The sequence below is a fragment of the Myxocyprinus asiaticus genome, chromosome 34 (genome assembly GCF_019703515.2).
Source record: "Myxocyprinus asiaticus isolate MX2 ecotype Aquarium Trade chromosome 34, UBuf_Myxa_2, whole genome shotgun sequence".
NCBI classification, from domain to species: Eukaryota; Metazoa; Chordata; class Actinopteri; order Cypriniformes; family Catostomidae; genus Myxocyprinus; species Myxocyprinus asiaticus.
In genome coordinates, this window is record NC_059377.1 from 40,969,324 (window position 1) to 40,985,682 (window position 16,359).

The window sequence follows — 16,359 nt, forward strand, 5'->3', positions numbered from 1 at the left end:
AAAATGAAATGTGTAGCCTATATAACAAATATTTCCAGGGTTGACTGTCATGGTGAAAAAAACATCTAACATTTTGACCAGTACGGCTCACGATGACAAAAAAACGTTTCATTTTGGTGGCATTGGCCAATTTACAGACACAATAACTACTGTAGGCTTTGAAGTATGAATTAAATGTTTTGGGTGAGTTACTACATTTTGCAGACATGCAATAGGGTTGTGATGTCCCATAAAACAGCTGTGACAATTGCACTTACAGTTTAGAGAGTGTTAAGACTGTCTCAAAAAATGAGCCAAAGCGATTGAGAAAAACTGTAAAGTAATTTGACCTTTAATATTTAATCATTTTTAAAATGTTGAAAATGTATGTGGCTAATGAGAATCACACTTTATAATGAGAGTCACACTTATTTTTAGACAAAATACCTATTTGCCATTTTCTGTTTTGTTCAAGGTGATTAAATCAAACCGTCCAATAAGTGAAAGGATGGTATTCGGGGTAAAAATCCCTTCTGTTGGGCTAAAGTCCATCAGTGAAACATTGTTTCATTTTTATAAAATTGGGCTCACATTGACTGACCCACATTGATTTGATCTGCTCAATTTACTCTGTTGAGCCTTGCAGCTAGCTAGAAACAAACACATTAGCATATTATATAGTTTTTTGCTCTGTTTAACAAGTATGGTGCTGTTGAGAGTTTACAGATCAACAATTAGTCATTATACTAACAATCCCTCACCATTTGCTTCATGAGAAAAGCAATAGACACTGATTTTTCAGTAGTAATGTATCCAACCTCGACCTAACCATTAGCTCCACTCTTCTCCACAATGGGAACATCAACATGACAAAAGCTCCTCTAAATCTCAACAAAACATTAAACACTAACGAGTCTTCTACTTGTTTCATTTTGCGTGGAAATACATGAAAATGCTGGGAACTGGAAATCCCTTGCCCAGTTTCATCGATACATTGATGCAACAATTATTATTCACATAGTCCCAGCACAACTGGATTAAGTGAAAATAGATGGATTGTACACAATGAAATTAAGTTAAGTTGCATTAGCTCATTTTAAAAGCAGTTAAAATCACGTTGAGTGAAAACCATCCGTTAGAAGTCTGAATCTATTTGATCATTTCATAGCAATATGATTATATCACTTTTTGATGACTGCGTTGAATATCACTTGAACTTTATGTAATATAATGATGTTCTCATCTTAAACTTAAATGTATTAAGTTGATTTCAAGTGTACTGGTTTAGTATTTTTAATAGAGCTGATTTCCCTTTTTTCAGTGTACTTGAGATGTTATGAAATGCCAAATGTAATTGAAATCCTGTTTTAAAAGTATTTGCATAAGCTGAAAATGTTGCTCTATAACTATTGTCCATATATCTATACAGTATCACCATAACCCCGCTTGGGGCCGTGTTGGGGCCCCCTTGCCTCTTTAAAAAAAAACTGAATTATTTTAATCCGTTTTAATTCCGTTATTATTTTGTTTCAAGCTAATTATGTTGCTCCATCATTAATTAATACCAGAAAAAAACACATGATCCTTTAAGGTGTGCCTTTAGCCCTGTTGCACCCTATTTATATATGACAGACAGAAAGGGGTCTAGACTTCTGCACCACACTAATTACATTACCCTCATTCACAATTCACAATCAGACAGACACACGATGATGATCCTTGACCCCTCTGACCTCCAGGATTCCGGAATGCTCTGAAAATCTGTCTCCGTCTTTTATTATTGATTCGGCATAAACGATCACGCCTGCTGATGTACAACAGGTTGATTAGAAACAATGCAGAGTGTGTTTAACGTATGACAAATCAACCTAATAGAGAGCGAGACGGATTCCTTTGGGAAATCTGAAGGTCTGAGCTCTAATAAAGTGTTTGTGGCTCTCTAGTGGATGTTCAGTGTTAGACCGCACACAGCGACAGATTCTGTCTAATGTAATGTTGGTATTACTTCAGATTCCTGAATATACAGAGCTGTATTCAAGATAAGCTTATGAGCTAAAAATGAAAGACCTCAGATGTGAGTGTATTTCTGTACACGTCTTTCATTTGTTTTTACAGCATGTTACAGATGCTGTGGATAGATCTTAACTTGTGTTTTAACCGGAATATTACTTTAGGAGAACAAAGACCATTAGGAAAATGCAAAAGAGATAAACAAACACATTTCTGGTTAACTAACTCTTTTAAGAGTGCAACGCTGATTTCAGAGGTGAAACATTTCACTTTTAGCTTTGATTACTCTTGAAATTCAATATCTTAAAAGAAAGGCACTGACGCTTACAGTTATGTTTCATTTTCATGAATGCAATCAGAGAGTTTGTTTTTAACTCTTCTCTGTATTCTCACCTCTCACACTCCCTCTTTCATGATTACAGACAGCAAACAAGTTCTGCCATCATGTCCCGAAGGCAGGTCCTGTCAACAGGAGGAAACTGACAATCCTGCTCAGACACACACATTATCTTAGCCATTAAATTTACATAGACTTCTTTTGCTTTCATACCAAGCGAATTGTAAATGCTACCGCCTAACCTAAACTTAAACCCCAGAGAGAACATATTGCATTTTAGAATAGAAAATACATTGTTTCCTTTCCCAAAGTATGGCTAAGTATACCCTCACCTGAATGTACACATACTCCAACACAGAGTCTTTGAACAGCTGCCTAACCTGTTTATCAAACCACACACAAACATCACCTGATTGACTGACAGGCTGTGTTCAGACAGTGTCAGAAAAGCATGATCTGAATTATGTTACAGCAATGGGTCTAAAAAAAGCAAAATGCGAAGATCTCATATAGTTGAGGAATTATTTTGCTCTTTAAGTACAGAAAACACGCAGTATGCTATATCTCAAATAAAATCAGGACTATCCCAGAGAACAAATGCTGCCAGAAAATACACTCAAATTAAACAATTCCCAATGAGAAGTGTAAAATATGGAAAATATGGAAGATTTGACTGTTTTCCACTCAACAAATTGTTCCACTCTCGATGACTGGCTTCTATAAATGTATTCTGAGATAATGTCTTATTTTCTTCTGGTCAGAAACACAACAAATCTCAAGCAAACAATTAAAGGCCTCCCTCTCTCTCTGCGCTGATTTTCGGCTTGGTGCGTTTTGTTGGTGCTCAATGGTCCGTGATAATGTGCTTATTATGAGAACAGGTTCTGCACGGGATTTCTGCAGATATATGTGTGGGAAAGAATGTGGGCAGAGAGAGAGAGACATCTGTTCAACACATACATATGTGCAGTTCTACAGTCAGATCACACTGTATCGTGACCTCTGAACTTTAGGGAACTTCACCAGTATGAGTTATGGCATGGATTTTTTTTGTGCAGAATTCTAAAGGTTACACGAAAAAAAATCTGCTCTTTTTTTTTTCTTTTTTTTTCATTAAAGCAGCTGATAAGGACTGTAGGAAAGAGAAAGTCAAACATTTTTGAAGTCCTGTGATGAAGAAGAAGAGGGGGGAAAAAAACCAATATATAGACTAAATTTACAAATATTTATAAATTATTTTTAATATTTATTATGCAATAGGCCAGGCCTAATATAAAATATTATCATTATTTATTTATGGCAAGTCCAATGATAAAAAAAAATTAAATAATAAAAAAAATTAAATAAATACTGGTTTTGATAATATTATATTTTAACATCTCATTTAACCTCTTATTTTTATCCAATATTTGCTAGTCACACACACAAACAAACATATGTGTGTGTGTGTGTGTGTGTGTGTGTGTGTGTGTGTGTGTGTGTGTGTGTGTGTAGGCTAAATATACAAATATATTATCGGCTATATTATTTTTTAATATTTATTATGCAATAATAAAAAATATTATCATTATTAATTTATTGTAAGTCCTATGATATAAACAAAATATTGGTTTGGATAAAATTATATTTAAACCTGTTATTTAATCTCTTATTTTAAACTCTTATTTTTATGCAATATTTGTGAGTCTAACACAGAAAACGGAAATAAAAAAATAATAATTTAGCACAGCATAAAATTTGCCATTTTTCGAATGATCTAAAAAAAAAAAAAAAAAAAAGGATTAAAGAGAAAAGGAAACAAACAAACGTCAATAAAAATGGGAAAAGGTCTAGGGCCTAGGCTACTAAAATGTGTGGGTTATTGTACTTTAAATATAAAAACAATTTGTAATGCTTTAATCAGTCTCGTGTTTTCTGATTTATTTTCTCTAATTGCGATTACAGCTGAATTGATCCATGCACGCGCGTGTTTTTAATTAACTTTCCCCGCTGTCCTGTTATGATCTAACACGGTCAAGATGCACATTAATATCAAACAAATAAAACTGCGCGTGATTAAAGCTCACCTCTTTATCTAATTTGAAAGTCAAATTAAACGCATGATGTCCAAGTGCACTGCATGTTTATGTGGGTTTTACCTCTGAGCGCACGTGAAATCTCAAATAGGCTTCTGTTACTATAAATCACAGATTAAAATACAGGCTATTCATGTTCTTTTCTTCAGTTGTTTTTATAATGTATTTGCGAGTTTTTTATTTTTATTTTTATTTATTTTTTACTAGAAATAAACCATGCATTTGGAAATAATAGCCTACTGCTTATTTAAAACAAAGCACATTTATGACGTAAAATATTTTAATAAGAATCCGTATTATTATTATTATTATTATTATCCGTATATTAATCCGTACTAAAATTGTACTGCTGATAACATAAATTATCATTTAAATGATAGTATTACATGCAAAATGGATGCATTTTCATTTTAGAGTTTGTGATATTCAGTTTGATTAGGCTACACCAAATACACCACTATAGATCATTTAAACAACTATAGGGCCATTCGAGAGGAAATGCTCGTGGATTAAGCAAACATGAATCTCTGCTATGAATGAGATGAAAGAGGGGAGAGATCGTGGAAGAAGTTCATACCCTCTTGTTTGTGAAGCTGCTGCTCCACCACGTGCAACACCCACTTCCACCCCCTTGAGTTACCCCGCCACGCCCTAACCCGACCCACGAGCCCCTGAATGGAGAGAATCCAACACACACACACGTATTAGGTAAAAACACAAATAAAATAGATCGTATAGTTTCCCATGCAAAATAATTACAATTGATGCATCTGTGTTTAAATATGCGCAATTTAAAATGTAAATGAAAAACAACACTCATCTCATTTGCATAAAACATTAGTTCTCCTTACAGGGGTATCCCCAACAAAATAATAATAATAACAATAATAAAATAAAAAAAAGGTCCACGAAAGGTTCACGCACCCGCCCATTCCACATGTAAACAATTTGAAGCGCAACACGTCACCAAGAGCCCCGCCGATGACATCATGGCCAACCGCAGCGTTCCCGAGAGCTTCAGCTGTTTTGATTGGTCGTACGGGATCCAGTGGCTCTTCAAAGCCCAGTGGTGGAAGGTCAGCGTCTCCAAAACAGCCGAGGGACTTATAAATGTAAAGACATTTCCACAGGTGGACGGACACTCGTGGAATGGCAACTTCACTTCTTGGGGTGAGTAGTCTCTCGTGTACGTGTAAAAAGATTTCATGAATTTTAAACTCGATTGCAAACACTAAGATTGCATTTGTTTGCATTAGGTTCTCTTTCTGTTTTGGTGCGTAATGTTGCAGATCTGCAGTTGCATCTTTCGTTTTAATGGATCGATGGAGATCCCAAAAGTTATTGATGTTTCTTAGGTTCTTCAGATCAGTCTTTTGACTTCTGTGTACTTCAAAGCACCAGTTCGGTTTTCTCAAGAACTAAGAATAAAAAGTTCTTAGTGGAACGCAAAATGTTTCTGCATTGGTATAAGTCTGTAAAACCATTTCTGGTTCTGATTGGAATCTTTATTTTTATTAATATTGCCATCAGCAAATCTTAAAGGAATATTCTGGGTTCAATACAAGTTGAGCTCAATCGACAGCATTTGTGGCATAATGTTGATTACCGCAAAAATTAGTTTAGACTCGTCCCTCCTTTTCTTTAAAAAAAGCAAAAGTCGCGGTTCCAGTGAGACACTTTCAATGGAAGTCAATGGGGCCAATCCGTAAACGTTAAAATACTCACTGTTTCAAAAGTATGACCACGAGACGTAAACAATGTGAGTGTTAAGATGATTTTAGTGTGATAAAATTGCTTACAAGCCTTTTCTGTGTAAAGTTATAGCCAGTTTTACAACTTTGTTGCCAAGACGACATAACAGGCTAAAACGGCCTTAAAAACGACAATTTAAACAACTTTGCAGCTCAAATAATACATGAGTTTTAACAGATTAATTAATGTAAGTGCTTTTATAAAATTATAAGCTTCACATTTCTGACTGTAAACCCTCCAAAAATTGGCCCCATTGACTTCCATTGTAAGTGTCTCACTGTAACCTCGATTTTTGCTTTTATTCTTAATGCTTTATTAGTAATAAAATTAGTAGTAAAAAAAATAGTTATTCGTGAACCATTTGTTGTGTCTTCATGATTAAGAAGTAATCATTATTACAGTATTCCCATCAGCAAATACAACTGTCTCTGAAAGGTTTGAAACAAAGTTGGTTACATTTAAACTAATGCAACTTTTCGATTTGAAGATATATGTTTAAACTGTACATGTGAGCCAATCTTAATGCATCTGTTATGTTTTTTTTTTCTTCTTCTGGTCTCAGGAGGAACCTAGGGTTGGATCCACTCCATTGGCCATGTTAGCAGCGACCTGTAATAAAATCGGGAGTTCGAGTCCCTCCTCGGACAGCGGCGCGTTTGGAAAAGGAGGATTTCACCCGTGGAAACGCGCAGCGCCCAGCAGCTGTTCTCTCTCGCCTTTCGGTGCGCAACGGAACGATTCATTCAGCGCCAATAGCTCCTTTTCCTTAACGGGCACGAACACCTCCACCAGCCCGTTTGGCAACGACTACCCTGTGTTTCAGACTTCAATCGCCAACAGTTCCCCGGACCCGAGCGCGCAGTCGGTGTTCATCTCTAAAGTGGACACTCTACAAGGGATTTACCCGAGGATGAGCGTTGCGCACCCGTACGAGACGTGGTTCAAATCCGCGCATGCTGGCATCTCCGCCGGGGACGTGGGCACTGGTAGTGGGTCCTCCTGGTGGGATGTGGGCACCGGTTGGATTGATGTTCAAAGCGCAAACGGCGCCGCGCTCCAAAGCTCCCTGCACTCGCCCTTGGGTGGGTATAACTCAGACTATTCTTCTTTTACCCACTCCGCGTTCAGTGCCAGCCCGTCTCCTCATCTTCTCACGAGTGGGCAGCACCTGATGGACGGATTCAAACCGGTTTTATCAGCTACTTATTCAGAACCCAACCCAAATTCTATAGCCGGCGCCAGTGGACCGGTTTTAGCCGGGTCTCCTGCGGTAACCCTGGCTGGATCTCCCCGCTCAACCACGCGGCGCTACTCGGGCAGAGCGACCTGTGACTGTCCGAACTGCCATGAGGCGGAGAGACTGGGGCCCGCGGGGGCCAGCCTGCGCAGAAAGGGGCTCCACAGTTGCCACATCCCGGGTTGCGGGAAGGTATACGGAAAGACGTCGCATCTCAAAGCGCATTTGCGCTGGCACACCGGCGAAAGGCCGTTCGTATGTAACTGGCTGTTTTGTGGAAAGCGCTTCACCAGGTCCGATGAGCTCCAGCGGCATTTACGCACACACACCGGGGAAAAACGATTCGCCTGTCCGGTGTGCAACAAGCGCTTCATGCGCAGCGACCACCTCAGTAAACACGTGAAAACGCACAGCGCCGGTGAGCCCGGGTCGAACGGGGTTAAAAAGGGCAGCGATACCGACAGCGAGCAGAGTGGACCGGGCAGCCCGGCCTGTCAGTCCCCTGAAATGATCCACAATACAGAACCCGTCCGGAACGGACTCAGTCACTGAGTAAAACGACTGAAAATATGGCACATCATTTTGTAAACATAAGGGGAACACGTGGACGCACCAATTAACCCTCTGATGCATGCATAATTAAATCACAAAATTACATATTTCACTTATAATAAGTAACAACAACATAATCATTCGCAATCTTCTTTTCTTTTTCTTTCTTTTTTTTTTTTTTTTTACAGAGAGTTACAGAAGATTTTGTCAAATATTCTCGATGTAGGTTACTTTACGCACCCATATTGAATTTATGTTGTCATAAATATTAAAATATAGTGGCATATAAAAAGGACAGTTGTATATTATTATGAGAAGGGGTCAAAAGCAATCACCCCATGCCATTAACTCTGAAAAGTGGTTCTTCTAATGGACACCATCAGAGGGTTAATTTAGCTTTCAGTGCATAATTAAATCATGCAAGTGCCATTGGTTTGGTCAAAATAGACGTCTTAAAAGATTATTAAATGTGTTTTATGAGCCATGCATCGGCAGAAGGTCTCTCTCAGGTGTTATAGAGATTTTCCGTAGTGCTCTATGGATACAGCGATGAAAAAACTTTATAATGTAGCTAATGTAAATGTGAAATAAACTGCAAAACTGTCTTATATTCAGTCTGCATTTGCTGTCAACAAATTCTCCGTTCATTCACGTCTATTTGAGGCACTTTATGAAAATCAAAAACAATTCTGAATAACTGCACAATTGAATTGTATTATTGTAATTAATGCTTCTTGATTATTGAACTGTTTTAGGCTTGACACAAGTCTATAAAAGATTTTAAGAAAACATCATCATGAAATGTGGAGATTTAAAGTGTCAACGGAGCAATTTTTGTACATTAGTTCTAATTTCTTTGACAGTAAATCTGAACTCAGTACAAATTGAAAATGTATATAGACTTGTCTTGAAACTCTATTTATAATTCAGTTTGATTTGTGCTTTGAAGTCTATCAGAGTCGCACTTTGAATCTATATTTATGATTTTAGGATCAACTCGATCAAGTCTGTTTATCTTTAGTTTTATTATTATTTAATGGAGCATGTGCATTTGTATTTACTGATCGTTTACTTTAAGTTTAAAAACTTGTAATAAAGTCAAAGTTGACTGTAATATATGGCTGTTTTGGAGACATGTCTATATTTGTATTTTTCATTTTCGTTCCACTGTTCAATATTGTCATGCGCACATATTCCAAAAGTAACAATGAAACGGTTTTAGAACACAGATACAATTTCTGAAATGCAACATTTCAGTTAAAATGATACATTTATTTGTGCAGTCAATAAATGTATCATGATGCATCATTAATTTGGAGATTTATCTATACTTTGTGGGATTTTGTGTTTTTAAAGTCTAACATTATCTTTACACACTGAACAAAAATGTTTTTATCAGCAAAATAATTAATTACAGGTTATAAATAACATTAGAGAATTAATGAAGAGGTCATATGCTAAGAAGAAAACTGCTTTTGAATATTTTAGAGCATAATGGAAAATAAGCTCTAAATCAATAGAAAAGAACTACGTGAAAATGAAAAATAATCACATCATCATATCACACAATAATAATAATAATAATTATTATTATTATAAAAAATAATAATTCTTGTTGCACTTTAAATCTGTCTTGAATACTAATATTCTGATGCTAGTGAAACTTTGTAATGCAGCACTTTTCGTACCACTGTCTCCTTCGCTTATATATAATTCGCTTATAATGTATTCCTCTTTTGTAAGTCGCTTTGGATAAAAGCCTCTGCCAAATGAGTAAATGTAAATATCTGTTCGTTTCGATTAAACGCTTTAATGATATTAAAGTCAGTCGCATTGCAAATGAATAGATGCCGTTTTCTTCATTGAACATTAGAAAAAAAAAAAAAAAAAAAAAAACCCTGAAAAGAACACTGACATTTAAACATTTGTAGTCTCTTAAATATTTAGTCAGGCTAAAGTAATGGTAGTCAGCTGGTAGGTGCTGTGCAGTGTGTAAACCTCACTCCCTTGGTCCTAAGAGGCGCACTAGCCACTGATGATGGAGCATTCTCCTCGTTTGTGCACCGGCCTGCCATGCTTAAGACGCCAGTTCGAATCCCGCTCGGAGCGGGTGGAGTAGGACCAGTTACAGTGGTGCCGTGACCCAGGTGGGGGTGTGTGTGTGTGTGTAATTATAGCCAGCTGGTAGGTGGCAGTGCAGTGTGTAAACCTCTCTCCCCTCAGCAATTGACATTAGAAGTTGTAGCCTTTAGCATCCTCATTAGCACACCTGCCTCCCATGCTGGTGTCCCAGGTTTCAATCTCACTTAGAGTGGGTCAAGCTAGACTGGTTGCACTAACATTAATCTTCTACTAAAACCAGTGATTTATTTCATTGCAGCTGAACATACAATGCTTATTATAGAAATGTAAGATGTTTAAGCAAACTGGTCATTTGAAAGCCAACTTACCGCAAACATAAACCCTCAACTCACAAACTCTAGTTGTGTTTTTTACAACTTTACATTAAATAATATGTAATCAAAATACATTTTTCACGCTGATATTTTTTTTACAACCTGACTACAGCCGTGCTCTCTTGTTAGTATTTGGTGTCTCTTAGTGGTCACTGGAACTGAAGCCGAAACGCATGAAGTCCTTCCTCCTTAAAGGGATAGGTTACCCAAAAATGAAAATTCTCTCATCATTTATTCACCCTCATGCCATCCCAGATGTGTATGACTTTCTTTCTTCTGCTGCGCACATATGAAGATTTTTATAAGAATATCTCAGCTCTGTAGGTCCATACAATGCAAGTCAGCAGGGTCCAAAACATTGAAGCTTCTTTGAAGCATTCTCCATGCATATCGCCACCTACTAGGCAGGGAGGAGAATTTATAGTAAAGAAAGACTTAAATAGTGATCTGAATCGATATTTTGCATGATGCACGTGAATCCATATTTTATGTACTGTTCGTCATACCTTTTTTTCCCTAATCCTTTTCACGTCACTTGAGTATATGCCTAAAAGACAAGCAGTGTTTTGATTCGGTTTTTGTATGAATCTTCAAGGTGAACGAGTCATTCTCGATCACTTCCATTTTTTTGATCGTGAACAATCAGTTGAATAAAAGATTCAATGACTTATCACATATTTCACACATTTGTCACCACTTACTGGCAAGAAATGGTTACTGAATCATCAATGAACAAATCTGAATACATTTCTTTAGTGAACCTTTCACTAAAGAGATTCATTCAGATTTGTTCATTGATGCGTGAACGGATTCAAAAGACTCAGTGGGATGAATCAAAATCCCCGTAATATCGCGCCCCCTTGTTGAAAACCCCAGGGGCTGGATTCACAAAAATGTTCTTAAGAAAACCTTAGATTTTATTCCATTAAAGCAGAGAATAAAAGCAGAATGATCCTAAAAATCTAACCAATAATAAACTTTACTGCACACTCTTAACAAAAAGTTGCAAATATGAAAATATAAAACAAACTGACATAAATGATCTATTATTAAATGTAATATCCCATAAACTTGATTGATCTGCTCTTATAATTATTCTGTATAACGCAACAATGGTAAACATATTATGATTTTTCATAGAAGAATTCTACAGAAACCAAATCATTTTGTTGTGATTTTTATTGAAATGACGAATTCTTATTAATGAAATTAGACCAAAATGAATAACATTCAGGGCTGATGTGAGACTTGTGATTAATCCAAGTACATTCAAAAGCACACAAACTACAGTCAGTCAGAATTGTGCAGTTTCACAACCTACATGTGCCAACACCGTATTGCTTTGTACCAGGAGTTGTTCACACTATACAAAATATTCAACAAAGTAATTATTTCTAAAATAATAATAATAATAATAAACTAAAAGACAAGCAAAAAAATAAATATTTGTTTAGTGTTAGCTTGATGTAAACATTGTGTTAAAACATGTGTTATGGTGACCACAAAGGTAGGTACCATTACTCGCTGCATCATTGGGCTCGTCCAGTATTTAGGGCTGGAACAGAACTGAGCATCAGTAGTACACAACAACAGATATAAATACAGAACAGCAGGGAAATAATTAACACAAAACTCAACACAAGAATAAACTTCCTTAAAACTCCAGTTGTGTTAGGGATTCATATAAATGTGCAGCATAATTTGAGCATGGAAAAGTGCTGAGGAATAATTTTTTAACGTACTTTTAATTCATATTTGTGATCTGTGCTTCAATGCTGACAGTTAATAAGACTGAATGCCATTTTAACAATCAAAATGCATCAAAAACCATCTAAACTGCATATATACATATATAAATCCCACTGCTATTCAGAAAGTTGCTAGGAATGATTATGCACGTGTTGAACACTAGGTGGCATACTAATATTAGTTAGCAGGACAGGGGTTTACTAAAGGTTATGATCAGAATGGACTACTATACTGCTTAGGCATACTATGCTGTATAACAGTATATGAAAAAGTATGCAGTATGCAGCAATAAACGCCTCACTATGTTGCATGATTAATTTAGCGAGTGACATCTAGTCATCTCAGAAATAAAGATGTTTGGAATAGAACAGAAGCATACTGCATGCTACACAGCATACTGTACACTATTAAAAAAACAAACAGCATGTAAAACAGTATGCTCTGATAAATGGTTCAAACAGCAGTATGATAAATTGTTGTCACAGGAACTCATTACGTTATGTTTATTTCTGCAAGTGACGTCCAATTATCATTTTGGTAATAAAAATACTATCTAGCATTTTTAATTCAAATTTAGGTAAGATTAAATCTTTTTAAAAGTTATTTAAGCATAAATTAAAACTTTAAAAAAATTAACTTTTTGGAGCCCAACCCAATAACGATAAAAAAAGGGATAAAAATCATGGCTGATATGCTATTCCATGGTGTTCAATGTATACAGAAAATCTGCATACTGTGCACACTATACATATAGCAAAAACAGTATGAGTAGTATGGAAGTATGCTATTCCAAACATAGCAAGTCTGTAGTGTATTGCCAACTAAAAATAAAACAAATAAACATATCACAAACTCACTCTCGCATACATACACTGTATCTAAATTATACACATTATTGGAGGTTACTGGCCGAGTGTTTTGAGGTGAACGTGTCTAAACCATATCAGTGAGGTTCATTCACGTATACTGTATATGTATGTTTACGTACTGCCTCTCTTTTAATTTACCTCCTGTGTGGAGTCAGGACGACAGAAATTTAATGCCACTTAACATAATAAATTAAACAACTCAACATGGAAAAGCGCCCTAACAAAACCACACAGGATGCTGCTCTCGCAAAGTAAGTGCTTTGGAAATCGAGAAAAAAACAGAATGCATTTCTGGAGTGACCTTTGACCCCCGTCACTGCCAGGCGTCCCTCAGTGGCATCTTGGGCACGTGTGACTGCATTTCCACCAGGTGGTTCGGGAGCTGGTCCCCCCGGTATGTTATTGTTTTTTCATTGGTCGTGGAGACGTATGCTGAATCCTGTTTTAAGACATAAAATAGATATTTTTTATGGCGAACACATAGTCATGGTTACACAGCCCACGCATTTACATGTCAAACCTGATCTGATGCAACTTGACATGCCATATTTGAATGTACACAAATGGGATTTGAGACCTAGGGCTCTATTTTCGTAAGTTACGCGCTACGACCGTGTGCAACTTTTTATCCAATTTTCGTGAGAGCGCTAATTCTAAGTGCAATTTTCGTGCCAGTGCCAGCGCCAAGCACAAGTGGGTGTGGGTGGGAGTGTTTGCGTAATCTGTGGGTGGAGGTGCGCAAACTGTGGGTGTATTGTATGTAAATGAAGTGCCGCAACGTGCAATCTGCTATTTTCCTGAGAAATATGTCAAAATAAAATATTTGGATTTAGTATGATGCTTTGACCACTTTGTTATTTTTATTATATTTTTGTTTTGTTTGAAGTGTAATTTGAATTTAGAAATACTTTTGGTAAAACATTTTCGTGTTTCAATAAATGAATAATATTTTTTTAAATCAAAATGGACCGGTAGAAGTGAAGTGCATGCCGATACAATCACTGTTAATACTAGCCATGATTTTTGTATCAGAAGATGAAAATGATTCATAATAATTACTTAATTTAAAGGAGCATACATCCAAATTCTAACGAGAATCTCATTTTCCACGCGTATAAAAGGAGCGTGTCACTGTCATAGAAATATACCTGACATTCAAGGACGCAGTTAATCTACAAAAAACCAAATGTTTTATTCTTTTAATTCACTGCATACAGTCCATTTACAGTACCAACATTTTATTAATGTGCTGTCTTTGTTCATAAGGCTGATGCTTGTGGGAATGGACTGTATAATAGGACGCAGATGCTGGAATAACCGGAGAAGAACCTTACAATTAAAATGCACCTGGTCCAGCCTTTTTGCGCGTTGCGCGGGCGATTTCACCAAACCCACTTGCGCTTAGACTTAGCGCATTCTTGTACAAAAATACCAAAACTTCATAGCTATGCCCACTGATTTGCGATTATGACTTAAGGCATTGCACTGTGCCTAATGCTTGCGCTCTTAAAATAGGGTCCCTATAGCGGTACAGAAGATTTAGAAGTGCAAAACAACTTAAATTTCAGCCCATATCTCACACAAAGCCTCAGAAGACTGAAATGCACAAGTCGCATGGACAGCCTTGACAGCCTCTTTTCCCTTTCACTGTCAATCTATGCAAGAGCAGCATGAACATTCTACAAAACATCTCCATTTGTGTTCCAAGGCAAAAAGTGAGTTTTTTTGGGTGACCTATTTGTTTAAATTTCAATTCAAATGTTTTATTTTGCTTATACAAGACATCCACACATATAAAGCCTACACGCACCTTTTGGCTTTCTTCAAACTGTTGGTTGGGGTTTGTCGGCCATGAACAGTTTCTATTTCTCAGTAGTTGTCTGACCCCGGCCAGCATGCAGATACCCAACATCACCGTCAGGAGAAAAACACTGAGGAACATCTTACAGGAACGGTGACTCCAAACACACACTGTTGAGAGAGACGAAACTATAAACAAAAGAAATTCCTAAATTCTTCACATCTCTGATCTCTCTAATCTGCCCACAGGAAGGTTGTATTACTCAGATGTTGCTCTTTCACTCTCAGTCATGTCTGTTTGAAGTATCAACTTTGTTTTCTGATGTTTGTCCAAAAATAAAAAAGTAGGACTGTCAATCGCTTACTTTTTATAATGGAATTAATAACATGATATGCCGATTAATTAATCAGATTAATTGCAATTAATCACATTTCTAAATATTTTCTGAGAAAGGCCCTCAAATAACAATGTTTCAATATATAATGATTAAATAACTATAAATGCAATATATAGGCAAGTTTATTTATATAGCACATTTCAATGGCAATTCAAAGTGCTTTACATAAAAATGATTTGAACCAATTTAGAACTAGAAATAAGAATATAAAGTGATACATTTAAAAAGTACACATTTTTAAAATGAATTAAAAAAGGAAAAGAATACAGAAATAAAATGATGCAGTGCAATCAGTAAGTGCAGCACAGTGTAATTAATTATTGATATAATCATTCAGATAATTAAAATGTGTGGCAGACGAGTAAAGCACTGATAAGACGATACCAAAAGTGGCTTTAGAAGGCAACATATTGTTTATTTCCATATTACTAAACACACGCAAGCCTATCATTGGCTACAGTCCACAGCAGTCAGTTTTGTGATTGAATTCTTCACCTATGTCCGAGATAGATTTATTATAAGGGCTTTTCTAAAGACACGTCAATGTACACTGTAAACACAAATGCTCAAAAATAACTCATTGTTTTGAGTAGGGAAAAATGTAATCATACAAAGTAATTCAAATAAATTAACCTTGATGAACATTTAGAACTTTCTCTTTCTTTTGAGTTCATAAAACTGACACCTTTTAAGTAACCTGAACTGTTTTGTTGTTTTGAGTTTAATGAACTTGTCTCTTTAAATTTAAGGCAATTTCACAGCATGCTTTGCATGGTACTCACTTGACAGGCAGAGTAGATGTTAAAATTACGTTTTATATAAAGTGTCTTTGTGCAAGAGAATGTAAAGGGGGAGAATTGTTACGGTTTAATGTTATGTTGAGTTTCTGTTATGTTGGAGTTTTGGGGGTTACCATTACGGGGAATAGTGGAGCTTGAGCTTTGGTTGAGGACAGGTACAAATTATAAAAGTTTTATATTGCTTTACTCATTGAGCAACTGCAATGCTAAACAAAGTAGCCTATAGTGATACAAAGTAACATGCATTCAGCATGCTAGCATTCACTGCACTGGCTAGTGATGTCTGAAACTTCGGGTCAATTGAACCAATTGCTTCTGAAAATGATTCACTGTTTCGAAGCGCTC

General features: G+C 36.4%; 2 protein-coding genes across 2 annotated transcripts in view; one reads left to right on the top strand and one right to left on the bottom strand.

Moving 5' to 3' along the window:
• The first annotated feature begins 5,462 nt into the window (after window positions 1-5,462).
• Window positions 5,463-8,989, top strand: sp8a (sp8 transcription factor a). Its single transcript, XM_051670931.1, has 2 exons — window positions 5,463-5,571; window positions 6,716-8,989. The coding sequence occupies exons 1-2, from the start codon at window positions 5,551-5,553 to the stop codon at window positions 7,940-7,942; spliced, it is 1,248 nt and encodes a 415-aa protein (XP_051526891.1). The 5' UTR covers window positions 5,463-5,550; the 3' UTR covers window positions 7,943-8,989.
• Window positions 8,990-11,559: 2,570 nt separating this feature from the next.
• Window positions 11,560-16,359, bottom strand: part of LOC127425568 (integrin beta-8-like) — a 43,601-nt gene continuing 38,801 nt past the window's right edge. The window contains exons 14-15 of the mRNA XM_051671695.1: window positions 14,827-14,987; window positions 11,560-13,455 (exon numbers count right to left, since the gene is read on the bottom strand). Of these exons, the coding sequence (XP_051527655.1) occupies window positions 13,330-13,455; window positions 14,827-14,987 (287 nt within the window). The 3' untranslated portion in view covers window positions 11,560-13,329. The remainder of the gene's footprint in view (window positions 13,456-14,826; window positions 14,988-16,359) is intronic.

Excerpts from the sequence above, each read along its gene's own strand:
- sp8a (XM_051670931.1), top strand. The coding sequence starts at position 5,551 with ATGGCAACTTCACTTCTTGGG. Across the intron at positions 5,572-6,715 it reads TGGCAACTTCACTTCTTGGG|GAGGAACCTAGGGTTGGATC; the intron begins GTGAGTAGTCTC and ends TTCTGGTCTCAG.